The sequence below is a fragment of the Uranotaenia lowii genome, chromosome 3 (genome assembly GCF_029784155.1).
Source record: "Uranotaenia lowii strain MFRU-FL chromosome 3, ASM2978415v1, whole genome shotgun sequence".
Taxonomy (NCBI): Eukaryota; Metazoa; Arthropoda; class Insecta; order Diptera; family Culicidae; genus Uranotaenia; species Uranotaenia lowii.
In genome coordinates, this window is record NC_073693.1 from 100,490,243 (window position 1) to 100,516,953 (window position 26,711).

General features: G+C 35.4%; 1 protein-coding gene across 6 annotated transcripts in view; it reads left to right on the forward strand.

Moving 5' to 3' along the window:
* The window catches only part of LOC129758758 (PDZ and LIM domain protein 3), a 180,198-nt gene that overhangs the window by 91,119 nt on the left and 62,368 nt on the right, over nucleotides 1–26,711 (forward strand). For all 6 annotated transcript variants that reach the window (XM_055756366.1, XM_055756367.1, XM_055756371.1 and 3 more), the window contains exons 2-3: nucleotides 1,009–1,376; nucleotides 13,786–13,975. In XM_055756366.1, coding sequence (XP_055612341.1) covers nucleotides 1,009–1,376; nucleotides 13,786–13,975 — 558 coding nt within the window. The remainder of the gene's footprint in view (nucleotides 1–1,008; nucleotides 1,377–13,785; nucleotides 13,976–26,711) is intronic.

Consider the following 26,711-nt stretch of genomic DNA (forward strand, 5'->3'; position numbering starts at 1 on the left):
TCGCTGCCTTTCTAGGAGAACCCTTTTTTGTAAAGACACAAGCTCTCTCCGTTGGAAAATAAATTAGAAAATGAAAGCAAACGAACCAACATCCTCGGGATGCCAGCAAAAATGGTGAAAAGAAACCGAACTGTGCACAGTCGAAGTTCTATATCTTATCTTGGCACAAAAAAGAGAGGGGTCGCTTTCTTGAACTTTGTGTCCCTCTCGAGTGGGGAATAAGTGAAACTTGTCTTTGCGATCTGTTAGGTAATTTTGTTGAAAAGATAAAATGTTCAAAGGGTCACAAAACTGTGAGTGGTAGATACTTGTTCAAATAAGATTTTTAATAAAGATTCGGCACAAGTCGAGCTCTTTGAAGCGTAGTTCTTTTTTGTCTGAGAGTAGAAGACATTTTCTGTTCATGAATAGCTAAGCTTCTCAGGAGAAAGGAAATAAGATAAGGGAATTCGAGCATATCCTGCTCAAATAGAAAGAAACATCAAATATTTAAAGGATATTTTTCCCGAATAAAACTGTTAAATTGGGAGAATGATATAATAAAGATTCGATTCAACTTGGAATGAGAACAATCAAAAACTGTCTAGCACTTTTCGATAGCAGGTCAGTTTCCCCCTTCCAGAAAAAAAATCAAAATTAACAAATTGTCAAGAAATTGGTGACATGGCAGTTGGATTCAATTTTCGTGAGAAAACAAACAGGTATTTCAAGAAATTTCAAAATCAGGTAAAACGATTGAAAAACACTTTTCAATCTGATATCCAAATTTGGGACTCATTCATACTTGAACGGCCAAAAATCTATGGTTTGAATTTCTTTTCCAAACCAATTACTTTCCAAGGAGGGTTCTTCTCAAACAGGTTGTCTGGGAAAATCCAACTGACCACTGAACAAGAAAAAGTTCCCTCTCAATATCAAGAACAACCCTTCGGAAAGTACAAATTTGATGAAGGTTTATCCTTTCCTTGAATGACCGGTACCTTTTCCTTTTCTTCCTTTTTCTTGCAGGTTCAAGTGAACAGCCCGGCCCAGAAGGAACTGCTGCGGGGAGATATCATTACCAAAATTGACCAGTACGATGCTCGGGATCTCACGCACAACGATGCCCAGAACCTGTTCCGGAATGCCGGCGGCGAGATTAAGGTGACGATTAGGCGCGACGATAAGGTGGCGATGCATCAGAGTGCCCGGGATGCACCGAATGGGGTTGCGTCCTTTAGCAGCCCGCCGGCCCTGAGCCCAATTCCACCGGCACATGCCGCGCAGCCCTACAAGCCGTATGTTGACCAAAGTTTGCCGGCTCCATCAGTGCTGCCCCAGAAACCGCAACAGCACCAGAACTTCCCACCGCCAGATCCGACCTCGCTGCTGCCCAGGTGAATAATGAAACCAAAAGTTCCTTTGAAACACCTTTAGGTACATTCAAAGTTCCGTATTGGGTGAATAAAGGATTCCTAACCAAGAAAAAATTTTAAAAAAAATTAAGAAATTAATCCTTTAATACGAGTGTTTCGACAAACCAGAAAAATAAATTTCTAAATCGTTTGATCTTTTTATGATAATAAGTAAAGATTCAAACCTGATTTAATTGTTTTTTTTTTTTTAAATAAGTTGGTACACCGGGTTGTCGGGAGGTTAGGTAAGGCTTAAATATACAACAGAACAAAGCGTTTGAGTGTCGACATTTGGCATGCCTAATCCAGCCGAAGACATTTCCACTTCAGCTAAATTGATTCATCAAAAGAAAATTATAGTGAGAATCGAACTCACTGCAACCTCATATCGGCTTGTCAGTCCGATATCTTACGCAGTGTACCATCTGAGACGGTTAACAAACGAAAATTTATTGTCATTATCCTTCTGCAACCGCCGATTACCAAAAAATGCACTGCATTGGCCGTCTGCCAATCTTGTTTCACTCCTTTGTCTTTGATGCGAAAGGGATGAGAATGGGAGGGAAATGGGATGGGAAGGGAAACTAGAAAATATTTTCTTTTGTCGGCCGGTTTCTTTCAGACATATGCAATGCGGATTTGCTGGGAGAACAATGCCAGTTATTAGAAAGCTTGTTAATGCCGGTCTGCCATAGAATCTAATACCGTTAATTTCATTTCCAAGGTAGTTAATTATTGGATTAGAGTCTGATTTGTTGGTGTAGCAACACCCACAATTCAACATTTACTCCAATGATGAGTTTTCGATATTTCAACGTAATTAGCATAACACGTGAACGCGATTGGCGATGATACGATTTGTGATTGCTGGCATTAACTCGAATGTGTCGAAACGCTCGGTCAATGCTGGGCGTGTGTTTGTGAGGCGGTATTAGAAAAATTACGGAAAAAAAACTTCCAAGCTTCCAGGCAGGTCCCGGCACCCAAGTAACACAGATTATGCCAACTAGCATTAGAAAGTTTTATCATGGTTTAACTATGGCATTTTTTTGTGCAGCTCGTTTTATGGCGGTTTTATTATGGTCATGCAGAATGCTTATGATTTTTTTTCGACCACATGTTTTCAGATGGTTTTGAAAACGCTAATAAAACTTTTATTAAACATGCTGTTTTAGTTATTTTGAAAGAGTTGTGAATGCTTTTTTTAAACTATAATAAAACACAAACCTAGAAGTTTGCTCCAAGCTTTCTTTTGCATGTTCTATAATAGCACTCAGTGCATGATTATTAAACCGCCATAAAACTTAGTGACAGTTCTCGATCAAGATGTCAAAACAGGACACGCTCAGATTAGATAGCATATATTTGAATTGGAACTCCCATTTTTACACATTTTTGGTAAGTTATGCGTGCTGGTTTTGAGTTAAAATTGAAAAAAATACATCTTTGAAAACTTGAAATCACCGAAAGTGGTATGAATATATTTACAATATGAGTATTGAGTGAAAGGGCCCAAATAGTAGGAAAAAAAATTGTTGCTTGACGCCATCATTAATTCAATATGGCGGCTTCCGCTTTTATTTTCAAAGCTGTAAATTACTGAAAATATCGTGAAACCTTCACAATATGGTTATTAGGTGAAAGTAATAAGAGAGTAGAATAAGAGTAGAAGTCAAATTTCGTTGCCCGTCGCCATCTTAAATCCAAGATGGCGGCTATCACTCAACTTGAAAATACTGTAAATGACTGAAAATCGCATTAAACCTATATTATAGGGGTATAAGTTGAAAGAAATCAACCGGTAGAAGTTGAATTTCGCTATCTGACGCCATCTTGAAATCCAAGATGGCGGCTTCCGCTAAACTTTAAAATGTTGTAAATGACTTAAAATGACATGAAACCCAGGTGGTAGTGGGTGGAAGGGCTTAACGAGTAGAAGTCGAATATTGCTATCTTACGCCATCTTGAAATCCAAGATGGCAGCTTTCTATAAACTTTTAAAATGCTCTAAATCATTGAATATCGCATGAAACCTCCAAAATATGGGTGTTTGTCAATTGGGATAAGCTATAAAAAGTTTATTTTTGCATTCTGACGCTATCTTGAAATCCAAGATGGTGGCTTCAGCTGAACTTAAAAATACTGTAAATGAATGAAAATAGCATGAAACTCCCAAATATATTGTATTGGGTGCTCAGGCTAAATGATAGAAGTCAAATATCTGTTTTCGCGTTTCTCTGAAAATCTGTAAGTGACTGAAAATCCCACAAAAACCACCACAATACAGACCCCGTTCGTTTTGTGCCTAAATCAGACGGTTAACAGAAACAACATAACCTTATAGTTTTCGCAAGAATAAGACCAATAGAATTTAAACATAATAGCATGATAGGAATAATAGAATTACATAAATGGCAAAAAAAACAAAAACTATAAACAAAACAAGAAAAGTGCTAAATGCATTAGAAACATAATGAAAAAATAATAAAAGTGATTTAAAATGATCTAAATTGTCTTAAAATAGTAGTTTTAATGTAGTATTACGTGAAAAAAGTTGTGTTCAAGCGATTTTCATTGATTAACAGAATTTTAAATTCAGTGGAAGCTGCCATCTTGGATTTCAAGATGGCGTCGGAAAGAAAAAAATCGACTTCTAGTTTAGCCCTTTCACCCAATACCCGTATAGTGGTAGTTTAATGCGACTTTTTGTCAGCATTAAGCATTAAAAGTTGAGCGGATGCCGCCATCTTGGATTTCAAGATGGCGTCTGATAGCGAACATCAACTTCTCCTCGTTTAGCCCTTTCACCCGATACCCATTCTGTTGGGGTTTCATGCGATTTCAAGTCATTTACACCATTTTAAAGTTCAGTGGAAGCCGCCATCTTGGATTTCAAGATGGTGTCAGACAACGAAATTTGACTTCAACTCATGATTTATTCCACGGGTCATTCAAAACCAATCCCTTTTCATTCAAAAAGTCTGTCCTCATTTACTGTACTAATGATTAACAACTCAGAAATGAGGAACCCAACCTTAGCGTGTAATTGGTTGGCTTGCAAGAGAAACGTCAAATCGTAGCTTTTTTTGGGGTCATCATTAAACCATAATAAAACTATGAATTGATTCACGCCATGTTGGTTGCAAAATCGAAGGGCACAAAATGACGCCATGTTGATGGATTCACAATGCAAGCATTGGAAAATATTTTTCAGGCCTTTTTCCATCAATTCCATCATGATTGACCATCAGATTTGACGAGGCGCATTTATTTTAAGATACTATTTCATATACATTTTACCTAAAATCTTGACTGGCAGTAGAAAAGAAGCTCAATATATGGTTAAAACATTGGTTTTTTTAGCTATTAATTTTACCAGATCATATCTGAATAATGCAATCATCATTCATCAACCATTATGGTTGCTGGAAAAAAAAACTCCGAGAACTGACAGAACCGAAAAAAACAAAAATTTCTAACATGTTTTATAATAGCTTTTTAAAAGCTTTGGTGACCAACATTGATGACCAACAATTATATGTCTTGATGACGTTTCTAGGGTAGGGCCAAATAGCCTGATTTTGGCTTTATTAGAGTCCAGGTGATGTTATAGAATGCGCTTTAGCTTTTTATGAAGATTAATGCGATAGTCTAAACGATATTTTGCTGACCATAACAAAGCTAAAATTGTTACTTGGGCAACGATATACAATCCGTGTGGAGCACATCTCTCAGATTTAAGCTGTTTTCCTCAGATTTAAGCTTTTTTCTTCAGATTTAAACTTTCATCTCCTATGATCTTATGGCAAAAAAGCTTAAATCTAAAAAAAAGCCTAAAAATGAGATTCACTAACACTTTGCAAATAGATGTTGGTCACACGATACATAGACAAATCCTGTATCAGGGGCCTGCTTCCAGGCTGTAAACAGCTTTGCGTGTGTATGTAAGGAGGTAGGTGAGATGAAAACAAACAGTTTCTCGTTCCAATTTCCGTACCCATCACTAGACAAGACAGGCAAACTACCAGCCAAAAGCCAGAAAGCCAGCTCTGTACCTTTTCTGGTCATTGACCGTGGGAGAAAGGCTATGACAATTAATACTCGTTCTTCAACTGGTTTAGTACACTGGTAAAGTCAACAGATTGGCAAGGTAAGTAAAGATTGTTGTTGTGAGTTCGATTCTCACTATCGGACGGCATATTTGGTTTTTATTTTCTTGTTTCTTTGATGAATTATCTGATAGGATGAAAATCTCATAATTTTTTTTCCTGTTGCGCTTTAATATTTGTATGTACGCATCACTGAAATTTTGCAACCTCTTCTTTGGGTGAAGCGGTCTCTGTTTGAGCGGCTGTTCAAGCGGTCCCTGTCATTGGACATCGCACCAATCAATATCCGTCTGAGAGGGAAGAATTCATCGGAGAAAATAGCTTGTGATATAGCTTAGTTGGCAAATCAGTTGCTTCCTAAGCCGATGTCCGTGAGTTCGAGCCCAAGTGTTAACATCGATCACAGTTGTACCGGATAAGTTTTTCAATGACTGTCCGTTGGAACTGCTTCGTTGATATAAGTCGCAAATGACATAAAGATGTTAAAACGACTATAATCGAAACAAGAATAAACCGAAAAGCACCGTTTACCGGAATGTACCATTTACTGGCACAAAACTCACAATTTTTTCCTCTACTAGCAGTGTTCCGAAAATCACTCATTTTCAATGAATGTTCCTGATTGCACTTCGCAACTGAACGTACAGCGATCGGGTTTTGTTATTGATTGCTACTGGACTTATCCGATCATCGATCGTTCTATTCATCGCTAAAATACAGATCACCTCGCACGATGTTTGCTGTCAAAACAGTGCAGCACTATCATCAAATTGGAATCTCACCATCGAGTGATGCATACGGCGAATCATGTTGGGCTAGGATCAGGAGTGAATGGTTCAGGCAGTGAGCGAGTGATACATGTAACCGATCATTAGCAAATGTTGTTTGATTTTAAACATAGCCAATTAATAAATTTATTTGATTTTACAGCTTTTTTTACTACAGTAAGAATAAAATCAAACTGTAGTTGTGTTTGTGATGGAAAGATGGTCACTTCCACCGTCTTTTCAATTTCTAATCAGCCAGGCGGATATTGAGTGAGTGACATTCAGAATGGATCAGTTGGTATCTCACTCATCTCCGATATGCGATGTTTGCAAACCCGATGATTCTGAATGATGGGACTCGGTTGGCATTGCTGAGTAGAGCGCTGATCGAGATTGCATACCAGTCGAGCGAAGCAGTTGCGAGAGGCGCTATCCCATTATACAATCAGAATGTATCCAACAGGAAACGCATCCTGAGTGTTTATTTTGATTGATTTTCGGAACATTGTCCTCTAGTTTATGTTTCTTTTTTATTTTTCTATTGTGTAATCAAACTTATTTTCTAAATTCCATTAAATTCGAAATTTAATTTTTCAAAAAATGATTTTTGAAGCCTCCGCATTACTAGACCAATGTAAAAGGGCCGCCGCCGCTTCCAACGGCACACAGTGGTCCAAAACCCAGAAAAGATGTCAGAAAGTCGATTTTTGAAGAGCCCATAATTATTTATCCAAATATTTCATCGCGTTCCATTTTCAAGCTTCATGAAACCATAAAAATGATAGTCATAAGTTTACCCGTTTGGAAGTTTTCAAAGAAATGCTAAGAAAAGATTGAATATTTTTTGAAAATTTCACAAGATTTGCTTACATTCAAGGACGAATAGAAAATAAAATCGCGAATATATTTTGCTATGTAATTATTTTTACATTTTTGTTATGCATATTTTACACTATATTCAATCATTTTTTTTATATGGAACTAGCTGATCTCAAAGGAACTCCGTTTCGCTTTGAACTTGGAAAATGTCATGAACAATTCATATTGAAGTCAATTGCCAAGCATTTTCCAGATGCACTTCCGAATTCATTGTTAAGTAATTATTGCAAAAATATTGGACGATCACTTTATCTGTAGTCTGCTACTAAATTTGAAATCATGAATCAATTGGCGTGCCAATAAAACCTCGTGTATAAATTTCGACTCGATCGTTATATAACAACGCAATTATTGCCAAAAAGTTAAACCTATTTCGGTGGCCTCTTATACAATCTTTAGTATCTGAAATCGATTTCACTTCCCTCTATACTCCCGTATAAATTTTTTTAAAGCAATCCGTTGCATAATAACGTCAATATTGCTAAATACAGGGAAAAAATAATTAATAAAGGGTGATACGGTCAAAATTTGGTCAATATCAACTTGACGTATTTCTTTCAATTTTGCATTTAAAAAACCTGAACACCCCTCCTTTTGAAGGTGTGTGTGTGTGTAGAATGTTGCTCCTATTTTAATTTTGGAATTCACTCTTCAGTTGTCAAAATGCCGTCCAAGGAAGAAGAGCAACGCATCTAAATTTTGCTCGCGCATCGCGAAAATCCGAGCTACACGCACGCAATGCTAGCAAAATCGCTAAAAGTTGCCAAATCATCCGTTACAAATGTAATTAAAGTGTTTGGGGAACGTTTGTTGACAGCCAGGAAATCTGGATGGGGAGGAAATCGAAAACCGGAACCCGCTTAGACGACAAAGAGAGTTGCCGGTAGTTTCAAGCGAAACCCTGATGTCTCTCTCCGAGATGCCGCAAATAAGCTGGGTGTATCGTCTACAACCGTGCATCGAGCCAAAAAACGAGCCGGACTATCGACTTACAAAAAGGTAGTGACTCCAAATCGCGATGATAAACAAAATACGACGGCCAAAGTGCGATCCCGGAGGCTGTACACGACGATGCTGACGAAGTTTTACTGCGTGGTAATGGACGACGAAACCTACGTCAAAGCCAACTACAAGCAGCTTTCGTGACAGGAGTTTTATACGGCAAAAGGAAGAGGAAAGGTAGCAGATATTTTCAACCACATGAAACTGTCAAAGTTCGTTAAGAAATATCTGGTTTGGCAAGCCATCTGTACCTGTGGCTTGAAAAGCAGCATTTTCATAGCTTTCGGGACTGTCAACCAAGAAATTTACGTGAAAGAGTGTTTGAATAAACGTCTACTGCCTTTCCTGAAGAAACACGGTTGTTCCGTACTGTTTTGGCCGGATTTGGCATCTTGCCATTATGGTAAAAAGGCCATGGAGTGGTACGCCGCCAACAACGTGAAGGTGGTTCACAAGGACAAGAACCCTCCCAACACGCCAGAGCTCCGCCCAATTGAGAAATACTGGGCTATTATCAAGCGGAACCTAAAGAAGACCAAAAAAACTGCTCAGGACGAGCAGCAGTTCAAGGCAAACTGGCTTTCTGCGGCGAAGAAGGTGGACAAGGTGGCTGTACAAAATCTGATGGCAGGGGTTAAGCGTAAGGCCCGGCATTTCGGATTTGGAAAAGCGGAAGCCTAACTGAGTATTTTTCCTGAATGTTATACTAATTATACTTGAAAAGGAAGTTTAATTTGATTTTTTTAAATAAACGATTTCACCGATTTCCACGCATTTTCTTTTGACTAAATTTTGGCCGTATCACCCTTTATTGTTGAGGAAACATATTTTACATTTTTCTAAATGACATAATTACATAAGCTTAATAAATTAATGACTTTTTCAGTTACAAATATTGAACATATTTGTCGATTTGTTGGCATTTTTCCTAACCCCGCATTATAAGGGGTCTATAATTCTTTTTACTTCCTTACGAAGGATCTTTTTTTTAATAACAAAAACAAGAATGGTGGTAAGTTTTACACCTAAAAGTTAAGATTGAAAACCACATGGATCAAGGATTTTCAACGATACCAAAATGATAAATTTTCGAAAAAAAAGTCATTTTCATTTTTCTCATGTTTTAAGCTTTTCTTAGATGTAGCTTTTTACAATTGTTTGTCAAAAAGTGGCCATTAGTATGGATTGTTAGATTAATATATTTTGAAACATGAGCAAAAAGTTAGTGAAATAGTGATTGGTTTTGGTATTTGTTGATTTTAGTAAACTCCATCTGTAGGCAGAGAAAGTTTTTAGAGGGTTAACAATATTCTATTTAAGTTTTTTTTTTGTTTTTTCATAAAGACACAAATAATAAAAAGACATGTTAAGCATACAAATGCAACAACATTTTTTCCGTTAATGTTATATCATTGCCTGTGAAACATGATCTAAATTGAAAAACTGAAAACTTTAAAATAAAGGGATTCACTTTGTTTTTTTTTTCTATGAAAATCTTAGAATAAAATTAAATTATAAATTCCATTAATTGCAAGTCCCGATTTTAACAGAAATTATCTCCAAAGTTCATTCTTTTTCTTAAAAAAAGACAAACTAACTAGGTAAACAATTGCAATAAAAAAATGCATTAAAATTTTAGAATCACACAAGTAGTTCAAAGATGTCCGCAACACAAAAGCCCCATTTCACTATTTCTACCAGCTATACGATTTCTTCTACCCAAAGCACTCTTGCTGTAATCTTTCTACCTATTAATACTTCTATTTTTGTCTAACGAATCTCTTTTCAATCTCATATCTCGCCGAATTGCCAACAATTAAATATGAGTACCTATATAAAGAATTATTAAAATAAATTATTTAAATTTTATTTGAGTCGTTAACACAATTAACAAATTTTTCATCATAGCTGCCAATTTTCATTAAAGTAGTCTATTAATAGCCTTTTTTTAATCTTTAAAACATTTTCAATATCGAAGGACAATCATTTAAAATCAAAATCAGAATACATACTTTGATTTTGAAATAAAAAGCAATAATTGTTTGATTTCAAAACTTTTATATTCATTTAGAGTGTTCAGGGTCAAGAAATAAAAGTAAATATTGAAAACTTAAGCTGCTTTAATAGCGAGAAATAAGTGCTTTGGCTATAGACATTTACATAAATTTAGCCCCCATATTCTAAATACTTATTCACAATGATAACACTAGTTTAAGAAATTCGAGAAAAAATCGTAAACTTCATCAACAGACCCAAATTTGAAATGTTAAATTGGCCGTTGAATCCAAAAAAGAAATTCAAAAAACCTTAGTAGAACAGTTTTTGAGTTATTCTTCAATCATGGAATTTAGCTTAGACGCTTAGGGTCATTGAGTGCTTGGAGAAATACCAAAATATTACTAACTTCATATAGGTAAATTTATGATCAAAAAATGAATTTACATTTACAGTTTTTGACTAGGTTTCTAGTGATAGAAGTTCCGTTGTAATCGGTTAGATATGAAAAGAGTTATGACGATTTTAGCTTGGATTGTCAAATTGACACTCCTAAGGGTTAAGGAAAAAAGCAACAAAATGTTATGATATTTCGATGTAAAATAGACCTAACGCATTAATTACACTAGTTTACAGCATTTTTGAACTCAGTAAACTGAAGATCATTTCTAATGTAAAATCGGGCGCTGAATCCAAAAATGAAATTCAAAAACATCTCAGTAGAACCGTTTTTGAGTTATGGCCCAAATATGAAATTCCGGAAAAATTAAAAAAGTTCTTGTACTTAGATTAAAATATCTCGGACGGCATAACAGTAATTTGAAATCCCTCTTTTGCATGTTGAAGGTGAATAAGTTTTCTATCGATCATCTGAACATTGTTTTTGCGTTTGACCAACAGTGTTGTTGATATTAGTGACTTTATGAAAGAAAAAATTATAAAAAACCCATTTTTTTAGAGAAAATTTTGTTTCAACGAAAGTTTTAGGCTCGATGGTAGCATTTAAAAAATCTCATTTTCTTTTGCGCCTCAATTCAAAACAAATATTTCAAGTGGTTGTTTATCAAAATCGGTTGAAAATTGAAGAAGTTATGGCTACTTTACCATAATAGTATTTTTTGTAGTTTTTCATAATTTAACGAACCGCAGTACACTTATCATAGTAAAGGAAGAATGAAACATGATAAATCTCACTCGCTCCAAGTCAAAATTATTTATTAGCTCACCAGAAAGTCACATGCCAAGTTTCAGGAAGATCTGACCATAGGGAGGGGTTGCTTGAGTCTCAAACCTGAAAAAAATTTTAAGGTTTTCTGCCCGGGTGGAACAAAAAATACTGGTTTTGCAACAATAACTTTTTTCATCACTATCCGATTGTTTTTTATGGTTCATTTTCTTAAAACCTAAGTTGAGACAAATATTTCACCCGAAGACTGTAACTCGATTGGATTTGAAACAGAAAAGTTATTGCGGTTCAAAGATTGTATTTTAGTCGAAAATGCTCGTATAATACGCAATGCGTAAAAAGTACTCATTGCGTGTTGGACAAAATTTGCGGCCTTTGAACTGCAATAACTTTTTTACTTCAAGTCCAATCGTGTTGCAGTCTTCGGGTGAAATATTTGTCTTCGGTTCTACTGGGATTTTTTTGAATTTCATTTTCGAATTCAGCGCTCGATTTTACATTAAAAATGTTGGTCAGTTAATCAAGTTCACGATTTTTTTTTAAATTTTGTAAACTAGTGTTATCGACAACAATCATACAAAAAAAACCCCTACACTGTTTTAAATGACGCAGTAATGATGTTTTCTCATTGATTTGAACAGAAGTAATAAAAAAGAGTGCTTTTTACAATTAATCTATTTTGTCACTGTCCCCAATTGGTCACCATAAAATGCATCATAGGGGTGACTAAATCTGGGATTCACTGTATTATGAAATTAAATGCATGTTTGGATTCAGTACTCCCAAGTAAGTCGATTTGGGGTCTCTTTTGAATTTTTACAAACCCTGAGGTCTTAAAGGCTTCGTTTTGGTCAAAAACTCATCCATGATTTTTAGCAGAAATTTTAAGTTACGTTTAAATAAGTAAATTTGAACTTTTATGTTTGTATGGGCACATTGAATATTTTGTACTGAAAAATCAACATCGCGTTTGATTGTTTTGTGGAGCCGACTCTGCTAATGTTTTCCGGGTCAATTTATTATTTCTATTAAGGAAATTTTCCGCTGAACAACTTTGTCGAAGACTATAACTTTAAATCTCATTAGGCAGATAAGTTATTAGATGTTTACTGGGGGCATGTCTTTTGGAAATTAAATACTATAAATTCATTTGACATCACTGCTTGGTGCGTAGCGAGGTATTACATGACTTCTTTTCATGCAATAGCTCGAGAGGCACCAGCAGTGATGTTGAATGTATAGGTTTCCAATGCCAAAAGACCCCTGTTAAATACCTAATAACTTTTTTTCCAAATAAGATACAAAGTTCTGGTTTTCGACAAAGTTGTTCAGCGGAAAACTTCCTTCACATAAACTATTTAGCACGAAAAACATTAGCAGGCTCAGCTCCACAGAACAACCAAACGCGATGTTGATTTTTCAGTACAAAATATTCAATTTTTCCATACAACCTAAAAGTTCAAATTTACTCATATAATCGTAACTTAGAATTTTTGCAAAAAATCATGGATGAGTTTTGAACTAATACGAAATTTTTGACTACCCAGGGTTTGAGAAATTCGAAAATGACCCAAAATCGACTCAGCCTAATGGTCACTCTTCAAGCCCGCAGAAACTCTTCCTGTTTCTTCGCCGATCTCTTGACATCGCGAATCGATTGCCCCACGCCCCTTGAAGCCATTGCTTTAAGTGTGCGACCCTGTGGACTTAGAAACCAACATCTTCGATTGTATCTTCGATTGAACAATTACGGAGCTAATAGCGCTATCATCGCTGTTATGAAAACATTCAACCGTTTTTCTGAGCACTTCGACTTCGACGTTTCTAGAGATGCTTTCCGAAGTAAAGTTTTAAATGTATTGAGAACCCTGTAATTAGACTGTACTTAGTCTAATTACAGGGTTCTCAATACATCCTTTCATATTGATTTTAAGTCATCATTTGGAACAATGTGTGTTCCGTTAATTTGTAATAAATAAATAAATAAATTCTGCATGGGACTCTCTGCTCGGCCTTCAATCAATTATAGTCTTAAACGTGGAAGATTTTGTATAATCGGCTCGGGGGACGCTCTAATACAGTGATGATAATTCACAAATTCTACCGAATATTTACCCTTTGATAGCACTGAAATTTTTTAAAAGAGATGTATTCGTTTTCGGTTTCAGAATTTATGATCAAGGCAAACTTTCTCGCTCAAAAGTTTGACCAACAATCGAATGGTTAAAATTGGATGAATTAATTGATTTATACAGTTGTATTAGAGCAAGAGTGATTTTTACACAAAAAAAATGTCACAACCATAAATCGATTATAGACTTCAAAATAATTTTGGAAACATCCACGATTTTCACCTCATATATTCCAAACGTTGTCTGTGAGGACAATTCGAACATACACCAATAACTGACATTTACGGTCAACCTTTATTGAAGTCTTGCTACTACTTCCAGGGTCTCCTCGCCGCTGCCCCACGGCCCACAGGCATACGCGACGGCTCTGGAACATCCGGTAGAAACCCTACCACACACCGTGTTCCCCAAGCTGGATGCCAGCGGTGCCTACCAGCTACCGAAGACCCCCTATCCTCCGATGATCCCGACCTCCTATGAAGACGGAAACGAAGCCGCCCTGGCCAATCAGGTAGGTGGTTAAAGAAATGATTATTCCGGTGAAGGAAAATTTTCCATCGTCGATGGTGTGATAAAAAAAGACCACCCAAAATCGAATCACCCAATCGTTAGTGTGGATTAGCTGTAGATTATCGAGTGAGAGTGTGTGTAAATGTGTGATTACTTTCTTCCAAATTATGTCATCTCTGAGTAAAACATTACACGTTTTGTGAGAATTTTATCTACGAGCTTTAGGTTTTAATACTAAGTGATAATATTTTTTTTTGTAAATGGAACCCATGAGTGACCAAATTGACCTTTCAAACACCTGAAATAAACAATACTAACCAATTTCATAGAGTTCTATATAATCAAACTTAAGGTACAAGTATTGATATTTTAACCATATTCTTCGGATTCAAATTAAGAAATCACAATCAGAAGAGATAGTCTGAATTTAAAACTTCTTCTTCTATCTACAAAACAGAATCAAACTAAGTAATAAATCTTTGAAGGCGTCTCCTTCTAGATCCTGCCTTATATTAACAAACCCGTTGAAAATAAGGAGGGTTTGTTTCTACTGGCTTTCATAGTGTGGTGATAAACAGAACAGACAGCTAGCGCACGTATCTACTTTAAGATGAATTTTCCAACATCTCTAATCCGTAGCGACATTTTCGTAGTCAGAAAGGTGGCTTCCCATTTTAATTCACCCGAGAAACGAGAAAGGGTGGTTTTCTTGAAGAAGGGTTATAAAATACGCGCGCGTGCTGATGATGTTTTGTCAACTTTTGACTTCCCCATTGTGATCAAGCGGAAACATCTCCTGAATCTTACTTTTCGGATGCGAGCTTTAGCTTCTTTGCTCTTGGAGAAAGGAAGGAAAAAACATTGAAAACAAGTTTTGAATCTTAAGGAGCGCACGAGCGTGAAAACTTGACTAGTGCTCTTGTCTCTACTGTGTTGAAGTTTTTTTTTTCATTTTTTTCCTAACCGATCCGAAATTCAGTGTTAAAATTGAAAATGGATTTGTTTATCATCTCGGGGGTCCTTTAAGTACAAAATCTTCTAGAATTTCCTTCTGAAGAACTTCCTGATCATCCATCTAAGTCTGGAAGGAAGGAAGGAAAATTTATGCACGCGAATAAATTGTACCTGAGTCTTTGTCATCCATAAAAGTCCTTTGCCGAAAACTAAACAAGCACACACATAGGTACGTTCAAGCAGCGCCCGGTTTAATCATCATTTTGTAGGAAACCTTTTGCCGCACCCGGCGGATGTTGGCACAGCTCTTGAAAACATTCAGAAGGGGAAACACCTTCGCAATACAACGCCGAGTGCCGGCAAAATCGACACGCACCCTTCCTCCTAGTTACAACTCACGGTGTGTCAAAGGAAATGGTTGCCATGATGAAAATTGCGGATGAAACCAGGCAGTCATATTCAATCCATGGTGATGCGGAAGCAACTCGCTAGCTTTTAAGGATCGGAACGGGGCTTTATCGTTATTGTTCAAAAAGGAGTGTTTTTTTTTAAATTTTACGAAATGTAAAAAGAATCTTTTTAAAAATGTGAAGAAGTATATTGGAAACTTAAATTTGACTTGTAATTTTGAGAACCATTACCTATTTTTATTATCCCTCTGCTGAATGAACTTTAAATCCGTTAAAAAAAATTGTCACCGTTTTTTTTTACCTCTAACCAAGCAATTTATGTCAAAATTTACAAACATGTTTTTAAATATATTTTTGTGAGAAATTGAATAAAAAATTTCAAATTTTTGTGGATTTTATAACTGTTCATTGAATTTTTGAGGCATTTAAATTTTTTGAATTTATTTACAGTAGGTACTAATTTATACTAAAAAAATGTGAAATTTTGTTTTGCCAGGAATTTACCACTAGGTGGCATTCTTCCCTATAAGAAAATTGTGAAAAAACTTCGAGAACATACATACATATATGGGCTCCCAGCTTACATGAAATCGTTATACGATAATCAAAATCGACTATTAAGACATTTTCAATAACCATCGTAAACACGTTTGTATTGAGTGATTTTCTATCATTCATTTACGACAAGCTGTGCCTAAATATGTCGAATCGGATAGCAGTTTAGTCAATTCGTAAATATGTCTCCAAAAAATGGAGAATACGCTAATTTTACATTAACGTTTACAGCTATCTAAAAGTGAACTGATTCAAATGAGCGGTCCTTCATTGGCACTCTATCTGGTCTCTTCTTTTCTTGCTTTGACCAGTTCGTAGAAAGAAAATCTCACCTATAGAGTTTTAGCGTAAATCATATCAACTGATGAGTTGGCATCGTGGTAAGATATCGGGCAGCGAACTTCGATTACTGTAGTTCATATCTCGATCGAGATTTTTTTTTTCAATTTACTCAAATTACATAAAATTGTTTATTTTACTTTTTGTGGGAAAATAAAATCGTTCACAGCAAAAAAAAGTGTAACGATGGACGATGTAATTTCTGGAAATGATGTAGTATTAGGGATTTCTGTTGAAATAATACATCTAAACGATGTACACAATTTGAATACGTCGTATGGTGTAATATCAAAACTTTCTATGTGATATCGCATCAAGTAGTCAAGGTGTTCTTCTATTGACGTTCAAATTGTATTCATTTCAAAAAGTTAAAAACGGATTGCGGACCTCAGCTGTGTTTGTTTGAATTGTAAGTACTGCCAAAATTAAACAAAAATGTAAGCAAAACTATGGCTTCGAATATAATTTCCTTATTTTTCATTTTTAGGAAATTTGGTCCATTTTGCATCAGCGGTACAATAAATATCAGATGGTTTCAAACAGCCAAATACATCCTGACGATGTAATATTAAGTAATATTTGCGACTCAAGTTATGTGCAGGTATTTGATGTAATTTCACAATACTTTTTTTGCTGTGTTGGAATCTTGTCATTGTAAATATATTGCCTCCACTTTTCTAGATATAATCCTTTTTTGGTAAGTTTCATCCAATCTTTTCAACTGGCATATTTGTTTGAATAATTATGTTGTTCCTGCGATATACCTTCTTAAATGTTTGCTGGGCTCGTATGCAGTAGAGGGTTAAATTATGGGATAACACTCACAAAAGTAAAGTAATTGAATTGCAACGATATTTCGCGAAAAATCTTAGAACCAAGAACAACAAGGAAAAAACAGCAGTTTTCCATAAAAAAAAAGAATATTAGTGTGATGCATGAAAGCAATTCTTGATTCTGACCTCATATTCGCAAAGATAAATGAACACCTTGAAATGAAGTGAATCGGGACAGTTTTTGAAAAAATTTCGATATCTATACGTCAAATTCAGCTCTTTCATCCCATGATTTGTTTTAGATCATGAGTGGCCAAGATTTTCACCAATATGCCTTATTTTGAAGCTAGCAGACTGCAGAAACTGAATTTCTATATGAAATTTTGCATCATGGATCCGCTTGTGGACTCTTTGTGGACGTCGAAAGGAAAAAAACATTTGCTTAAACTCGGGGGTCTTTGATAGCCAAAATCCAATTGACACGCGGGCCAGAAGGTTTATGAAACCCCTGAATATAAACAATTTTTTTGTTCTTCAATGTATATAAAAAGCCCACAGACAGATCCAGGATACGAAATTTTTATGAAAAAATTTAGTTTCTGCTGTCCGCTAGCTTCAAAATAAGGCATTTTTGATGAAAATTTTGGCCACCCATGCTTTAAATGGTATATTTCGAAGGCCTTTAAAAATCTTTATCTAAGAAATAAACAAAAGTAGCAAAGATCTTTTACTATCCATTCTCGCATCACGAATGCATCGCGATAGTCAATTAATTGAAAAACTTCTGAAATTTGAGTAAAGGTAAAAAAAAAGTATGTCCTGATATGCTTCCATCATTTTGAACTCAAATCTACGCATCGTTGTTCGCTTTGCAGTAGGATTGGTCGATCTTGGTCTTTTGAACTCAAATTATTGATTTTTGGATCAATTCTCAAACCTAGGAAAATTCGATTAAATCGGTTTATATTCGATTCGATCTTCCGACCTTTTTAACTGTTTTACTCCTTACCGGGGATTTTGAGAATCCATTTAGTGCAGAGTAATTGGTGCCACTATGTCACCAAGAGAATCGATACCGACTTCAGCACCTTTATCCATGGTTGTAAAGTATGTTTTAAAGATATTTAAACCAATTAAAATATGAAAAACGCGCATTGAAAAATTGTTAAATATTCCAGAGTTTAAAGGAATTGACTCATGGTATTTATATTACCTACTTTATTTAAATATGCAGACGATTTGCAAAAAAATAAAAAGCAAACTGTTCTTAATTTTTTGCTGTAATTTTTACAGATTATGAAATCTTTTTAATCTCGAGGAATAACAAACATCTTTAACATCTAACTTGCAAGAAACTTTGTTTTCAATGAAAAAAACTTATGAACACGTATGAAAATTTATAGTTTAAAGACCATTGCTCATGAAAACACCAATTGCAGTAATACTTTGGTATGTAAAAACTAATTTTCACATTTTACTGAAAATAAGGAGGCTGCATACATTAAGGGGCTAAATAATACTACGAAAAGTTCTACAAGCTGAAATCATAAAAATATATGTTTGGATGAATGAAATTTCAATGTTTACAAACGCGTGATGCAAAACATTCATATTCCAGCACATGGAAACGAGATTTACAAGGTGCTTCTATGATTTGCATTTTGTTGCATTTTACCCCAGACACCTAACTGAATTATAAAAATAATTATTTAAAAAATTGGGTGATTGTTCGAAAAATATTTTTTACACCAACAGTGTTGGTACAACATGAGGAAACCAGTAAAAAGTTTTTAGGTAATATTATCAAGCCAATCCTTCATATAGGGTAAAGTTTTTTACGTAAGGTTACGTTTACGGTTTATATAAAAACCTGGCAAAATCCGGGCATTCGATTTCAAATTGACGGGCAAATTCGAGCAATATCCGGGCAAATTTTGTCAAAACTCAGAAATTCCTCAACAAAAATCAAGATATACAAATAAAAAACAAACTTTTTCCAACAAAACTCATCGATAGATTTTTAACCGTATTTTAGGCTTCCAAATAACTTTTCATGTTTATTTTTATAAAACTTGCTCAAAAAATTTCGTTTTGGAGGTGTTTGTTGTTGTTTTTTTTTTTTTTTAATTTGCCAAATAAGGTGAATAAATCCGGGCAAAATCCGGGCAAATCTGGGCATTTTTTTATGAAATCTGAGCAACCGGGCCAGGCCGATCTGTTCTCAAATTTAGTAACAAATATCCGGGCAAACCCGGATAAAACCGGGCAATCTGGCAACCTTATTTTTACGGCATCAAAAATGTTAAAATTTGTACATTTAAATAGTACATAAAAATAGTTTGATTGAAAATTGATTCAGTGTGGTGTTATATAAATGTTGCATCTAACCCCGCTGTTGCATGATGTCCCGTTTGACGGTACCAATAATGTTAACTTGAAAAAAATATATTCGAAAAAAAATGTACAAAAACTTTTTCAACCTTTAATTTAAAAAATGTATGAAAGCACTTTGCGTTGCTGAAGCCTAGAGTATTACGGCAAGAACTACAATTATAATGTTTTCGCAATCGTATGTATTCTAAAATATTTAGATCTAAAACTTTTATTTGACGTTTGAAAGCAAACATGCTACAAAATATCTGGTTTTCGAATATTCGTAACAAACACTTCTCCCGATGAAATGGATGCACAACAAGACGTGATAGTTAGGCTTTCCAACTTTTCATACTTACATACATTCATTGTCATTTCTTAAAATTGGTAGAATTTGTTCCAAGAGCATGTTTATCTAATGGTATATCCGGTATAAATTCAAAGACAAGTTTTATGAAAATAATCATGAGATGTTTTTTGGAAGCATGAAAATCTATCGATGAGTTTTAATAAAAAAAATTTTTTGTTTCTTGGTTTTTGTTCAGTAAGGTCTAGGTTTCGATAAAATTTGCCCGAATTGATGGTCGTCACTTTTAAAATCAAATGCCCGGATTTAGCCAGGTTTTTATACAAGATTGCCCGGTTTGTCCGTGCTGAATAAATTCTGCCAACCTAAATCTAGCCTAAGGTTTCCAGGTTACCCTGTTTAATCCGTGTTTGTCCTGATATTTAATACAAAATTTTGGAAAGTTCGATCCGGCCCTGATTCCCGGATTTAATTGAAAAGACCCCGGATTTTGCCGGATCTATTAACTTTATCTTCCGAATCAGACAAAAAAAACAGATTTCGTTGTTAATTTTTTTTATTTATGCGTCCCAAATTGAGCAAATTTTTTTGAGCAAGTTTTATAAAAATAATGTTGAAAGATTTTTTGGAGGCCTTAAATACAATTGCAATTGTTTTTAGTTTTTATAAAAACTTTTTTTTAGTTTTTTTTCATGATGTCCCCGGATATTGTAAGGATTTTTGGGTTTCAACTTTGAAATCAAATGCCCGGATTTTGTCAGGTTTTTAGAGAAAATAGCCCGGATTTGTCCGGCCCGGATACGTGCTGAAAAAATTTTGGAAACCTTAATCTAACCACAATTGATTATGATAACCTCAAGTTAAAGCCATCATTAACCTCAAAGTCGGGCGGAAAAATCATCATATTATATTTTTTTCAACTTTGATCACTAGTAACTTCAAGCTGGTTCAAATAATAGATAAATATTTTTTTTTCGAAAACCCATGAAAATCAAGAAAAAAGGACTCTGAATTTAAAATATTTGTGTTTTATTTAGCTTGAAATCAGTACAATCAAATTTGAGTATTTTTTTTTTAATAGAGGTTTAAAAGCAAGTCTGAAAGAAGTCCCGATATCCTAAATTTATTAGTAGAACATAGAAGTTTCACTACATATCAACTGTTAAAGTATAAAAACTGTGATCTACAAACTTTAATGATTCCTGACACAAAATAAACTAGTGTATTTTTACGCGGTTTGATTTCACTCAGTTTTTTCTGACACGAGTTTTTTGTTCTGATTTTTTGCCATGTAGAAGAACCGTTCTGATGGTTCTTCTACATGGCTCTCGAGAATCGACATGGTTTTTGAGCGCAAATATTCCAAGTCCCATGCATTAACGACGGATTTCGTACCGCGTAAAAAAAAACTTACTGTATGGCTTCATCCAATCTAGTTTCCTGATCAAAGCTCTATAAGACCAAATGAAAGAATTTTTTTATTGAGTGATTATGGGATCTTTTTTTTAATGATTTCACACTACAGAATTAAAAATCAAAAATCTATCCGAGGAAGGCTGCATATTGGAGCTATAAATCCAGTTTTCTATGATTGTCAGGACAGATATATGTCCACATTTTCTTAAACGATGGGATGAATTCAATTCTCAAGTGATGATTCAAATGAATACCTTTTACAGTGTGATGATAGCTTGATAACAAGAAACTTAAATCCATTTTTGAAAATCTTTGAAAATTCCATCCACTGATCCTTATTCCATAGCTGCCAAAATCGCTAAAAGGTAGAAACTAATTATATTGGAATATATTATTTCTGCTTGGAAAACGACTTTCAGCGTGCCTCATCCTTCTTCCTTCGTTCGATGAAAATTGTTATGAAAAAACATCCACCCAATCTTCCAAAAGTTAGAAACACGTTAAAGCTCCACTCGCTGTAAAAACAACGTTGCCACGAAGGAAAATTTCCAGACTAAGCAAACTCCTACGTACGGTATGGCTTTTTCCCAACGTAACCAGCAACGTTGTTCTTCGAAAGAAGAGACGTTCATCTTCAGCCTGAAACATCTTGTGAAGTTGTGCAAATTCCACTTGCGGGTGCGCCCGCCGCCCCCCATATTTGAAAGTTGAGATTTATTAAATTTGGCTCGAGTTTCTCGAGTTTCGCGGGAGCGACTTTCTTCTAGGGAACATGGGCGCCTCACAAAATTTGAAAAGGCACCGAATTCCAAATTTTTTTTTGATTGAAAACTCTTTGTTTAAATTCAGATCAAAAATTTAAAAAATATGGTAGAAGAACTGTTGGGCTCAAATAAGGGATTTTATTTGTAATCTGACGGGTTTGCAGCGGGGTTCTTCAGATTATCCCCAAAAACACATGACTTTTTGCAGGTTTTTGAGAATTTAATTTCCCAATATATTAAAGCTGAGATTTTTCCGTAAAAATATCTAAACCATATTTCACAAAATGTTGTTTTTCTTCAACAGCAAAACAGCTCATCATATCGATTCTCACTTCGAATCCATACAAACGGGCGCTCATGCTTTTGCTCCTTCCATCCTTTTTCCGAAACAGCGTCTTGTCATAAGAAATGAACTACGAAGGCTTTTTTGCATACCGCCATCTTGAAAAAGGCGGTTTCTTATTCCCACCCACCACCAGCGATAGTCACGTTTTTCGTTTATCATAACTGTACAACAGACTTCCTTTCTGTTAACGCGGGGATGAAAAGATGAAAATGGCTGAAGCAAGTGCGACACGGCACTTCGCACAGCACCGGTTTTCGGAGCCTCGTCTTGGTTAAATTGTGAAATATGCACGTTTCTTGTTGGTAAATTCTTAGCGAAAGTATTCGCTCGCGAAATGGAAACGCACGGTGCTTTTTCTCAGGATCGGGGGTGGTTTTATGGCGAAGGAAATTCCACCCGCAGCAGCAACTACGCCAGCAAAATGTCGATTCGAGTAGGTAGCTACACCAGCTACACAGGCTACGAAACTAATTAAATTTCCCCGAAAAATAACCACCAGTGCAGTGAAGTATGCCGGCAACCACCGCGCGTTAAGCTTCAGTTTTCTATTATAACGAAAGAGAGGGTTGGAAAATCCATTTTGAGAAGGGGTAACCGTTTTTCTTCGTCCCCTTCTTCGAACTGCTCGAATTCGTTGGAAAAAAACAAACTCTTGGCAAGCGGTACTTTTCCAGAGCAAAATCATTGCATACATTGCGGCGTTTTCCGTTGCCCATATGGAGACGCGTGAATCCCGATAGATTTTTGGTTTCGAGAATTCTATTTCAACAAAAAAATCAACCAAATTAAAATAAATAAATAAATAAATCAATAAATTTCAACCAAAACAATTCAAATATAAAAATCTCATTTTGAATTTTATTAAAATTAAAACAAACAATGTTGGGAAAAACTATAAAAAATGCTATAATCATACAGTAAAAATTTGAAACAATGAAACTCAAAGAACTTGACTTTTCAGGACTTTGATACAAAAATTAGGTCTGTTAAAATATCTGTCATGAATTTTGATTTTTTTAATCATGAAATCAAACTCACCTTTCCATAACTTGATGCTTTACAACGGGCACTGACAAATTTCCAAATCTTTTGGCCATTTCACCCAGGATACGTTCGAATGCCACAAGGATGGTAAAGTGTCGTAATTGAAAAATAAAAATACATGGGATACGTCTTACATGTCCGTATTTGATCTTTAAACTGATTTATGACTTTAAAAAAAAACATCTAGGTACTCACCAATGAATTTTAAAATGCATTTTTTTTCTGGCGTGAGCTTCACAAAACACGAACAGTGAGTGACACATGACGATTAAACTGAAAATCAAAAATCAACTTGATTGAACTGGAAAATTTCCAGGTTTACAATTATTGACATAGCTGAAAAACAGAAAACATTTATTTTCACTTGAAATTTTATCCCTAATTTGTTCTCCTTTATTTCCAGCGATACCTACTCTTTCCGAAAAGATTAAATCGGTACTTAAACAGGTTAAGAACTTAAACGGGGCAGATCTTTAATTTTAACTTTAGAACGTCTTTCATTCATTAGTATAAATTTCAGTATACCTTCCTGTCAGTATACCTTCCTGTCGGCCTGACCAACCATGTGATGAAAACCGCAAAAGAAACAGAAAGAAAAAGAAGAATGAAGCGTGGAGTTTCTTGCCAATCGCTTCACATGATTAACCCCTAATCCGTCCCAGAAATTTTAACTCGTTACAGTCCCTGGAGTGTCAATCTCAAATTATTACTAAAATCAATATATCGTTCTTGTTTCCCAACCAAGTTATTCAAAATTTATAGTTTTCTTTACACCACTTTTTTACATTTTTATTGGTCATAATCATTAAAAAAAATCAAAAAAAAAACTTAAGCTTTCTTGGGTCTATGTGAAATTTTTTTAAGCATTCCGTAGCTCTATCTATCTACAGTTTTTTCCGAAGCATGTTTTTTTCAGTTTTTTTTCTTAGACTTTGAATAACGGAAAACTGAAGTATTGTATGTGAATTATGTCTGAAAAAAATATTTGAGTTACATTACATTTGAGGTTGCCAAAACTATAAATTTTATGAAAATCGGTTGAGAAAAAAGAGAGAAATAGCGGTTTTGGGCGAGTAGTGTCAAATTGACACTCAAGGTCTGATTAGGGAGTTTTTTTCCTGGACATACAGGGTGCATCCATAAAAAAAGTAATGATGCAAAATTAAAAATTCCAAGAATTCTTTGAGGGCCACTGAAGAGTGTTTTTTATTTGGATGCACTCGAATAAGGTTACAAGCCCCCTAAAGAGCGGATTAGGATTTACAGGGGTTAAGTTAAATAGTGATATGATTAATCTTACAAAAATATTCTACTCGCGAAATGAACCCAAAATAAATGAACAGATCTCATTATAACGACCATTTCTGCGTAATGAGGGTCTGGGAAACACCTTGAGCCCACTTTAAGCGGTTCTTGACCCTTCTTTTGAAGTTGACTTCTCCCGAAAGAAATCCCGGAACTCAATAAACAGGTTTTTGCGGTAAAATCGGTTTAATTCCATTCCAATGCAGGAACCTTATCCGATCTAGATGTTTTGTGGCCGCATAAATCTATTCTCTTCTTGTTAGAATGAAAAATATACAAAATATTAACTTTGTTAGATTTTGCTGCTTAGAAAAACACACCTGCCACCCAACGAGCAAAGCCTACTCTCTGGAACAGCTTTAACAATTCATTGCTTAAGAAAAAGTGGTAGAAATTTTGTCACTTTTTGCACATTATGAAAATTTTGCCACACAAATACATTTTCAAGATCTGTGCCCTCAAAGTTTTTTTACAACACGTGTTGTAGTTTTGCATGCTGTGATGCAAAAATAGCAATATTTCTATCACATACGGCTGAAATAGAAACAGTACTGTAAAAGAATACAACGCCCCAAGATCTTGAAAACATTTTTGCATGGTAAAATTTTTAAAATGTCACAATTTCTACCACTTTTTTCCAACACTAGTGAACTTGCTCTAAGAGCAAGTTCACTCGCGTTGGGAAAAAGTGGTAGAAATTTTGACACTTGTAGCACATTTTGAAAATTTTACCATGCAGAAATGTTTTCCAGATCTTTGGGCGTTGAATTTTTTCACAACACTGTTTCTATTTCAGCCGTATGTGATAGAAACCAAGGTAGATTTGCATTACAGCATGCCAAAATATAACACGTGTTTCAAAAAAGCTTGAAGGCCGCAGATCTTGAAAATGTTTTAACATGGTAAAGTTTTCAAAATGTGCTAAAAGTGTCAAAATTTCTACCACTTTTTCCCAACACGAGTGAACTTGCACTGAAGAGAAGGGTTTTAAACCACTTTTTAACATTTGTTTATTAGAAAATTTGAAAAGAATATTTGCATATGTGCACATACATGGTTGTCCATTTCTCCCTGAACGGCTTGAAAAATACAACTCAGTGAACTTTTCGTTCTGAAACACTTGCTCTGCTCTGTTAAGACGCCGGGCGTACACCCAATCAAAGAGCAGAGAACGCTTCGCCAGGGTGAGAGCAAGAGAAAAAAACCTCACATTTAGTGTAGGGGAGCAGCGCTAAAGCAACTCAGTAGGCTTGGTTCTTGCCCAACAAGAAAAGGAAGAAGAAGCAATATCGTTTCGTGCTGTTTGTTTGCCTACTGTGTAGGAAGAGAAGGAAAAAAATGCACTTCAGTTGTGTATTTCGGGATTTCTCCTGCTCACACAGTAGTGTTGCTATTGGGGCACCAGTTTTGCTCGGCACTTGGCTTCGGCTGTACTCGGAAACGAGTGTAGAGCATTTCGGAATGAAGTGTGGTGCTCTACAAATCGTAGAAGATAACGGTGCGATTTACACAGCGCACTGTCGGATTTGAGAAGTGCGGACCAACCTGCACATAAAATCGCAACTTCAGATCGGATCGGAAAAAAATAATGAAAATGGGTTCGATTTTCATCCGTTCATCAGGAAGATCGTTCCGAAATCGAATACTGTTTTGGTCCGAGTTCACGCTCTTATGAAACACATTTTCGTTCGACGCAAGCACGGTCATGAAAACTGATTGATTTCGAACTAAAACCGAATCGGATTAGAATGACAACATTTATTTTTGACAGCAATAGGCCCGATATGGAACAATAGTTACGATATGTGTACTTTTCCCGATGTATGCGTTTGCATTTTTTTCTTCGACTTTGAATAACTTTTTTAATTATCTTCGTAATAACTTTTAGGAGTTTAATTTTACCAGAAAATAGTTTGTCTCGCCATGCATATTCAGCTCAGGTTAACCTTGAATTTGCAGTAGTGTACAAGATAAAGCCACAAACAGAGGAGATTCTTCCCTATCCAACGCACTATTCAGGAAAAAAAACAATCGGGGTGGCTAGAACAACTTTTTAAGAAATTTGAGAGATCTCGTAACGTAACTCAAATATGATTCTCTGACAATATTCAGTTATAAGACTTCAGTTTTCCTTTATTTAAAGTCTAAGAA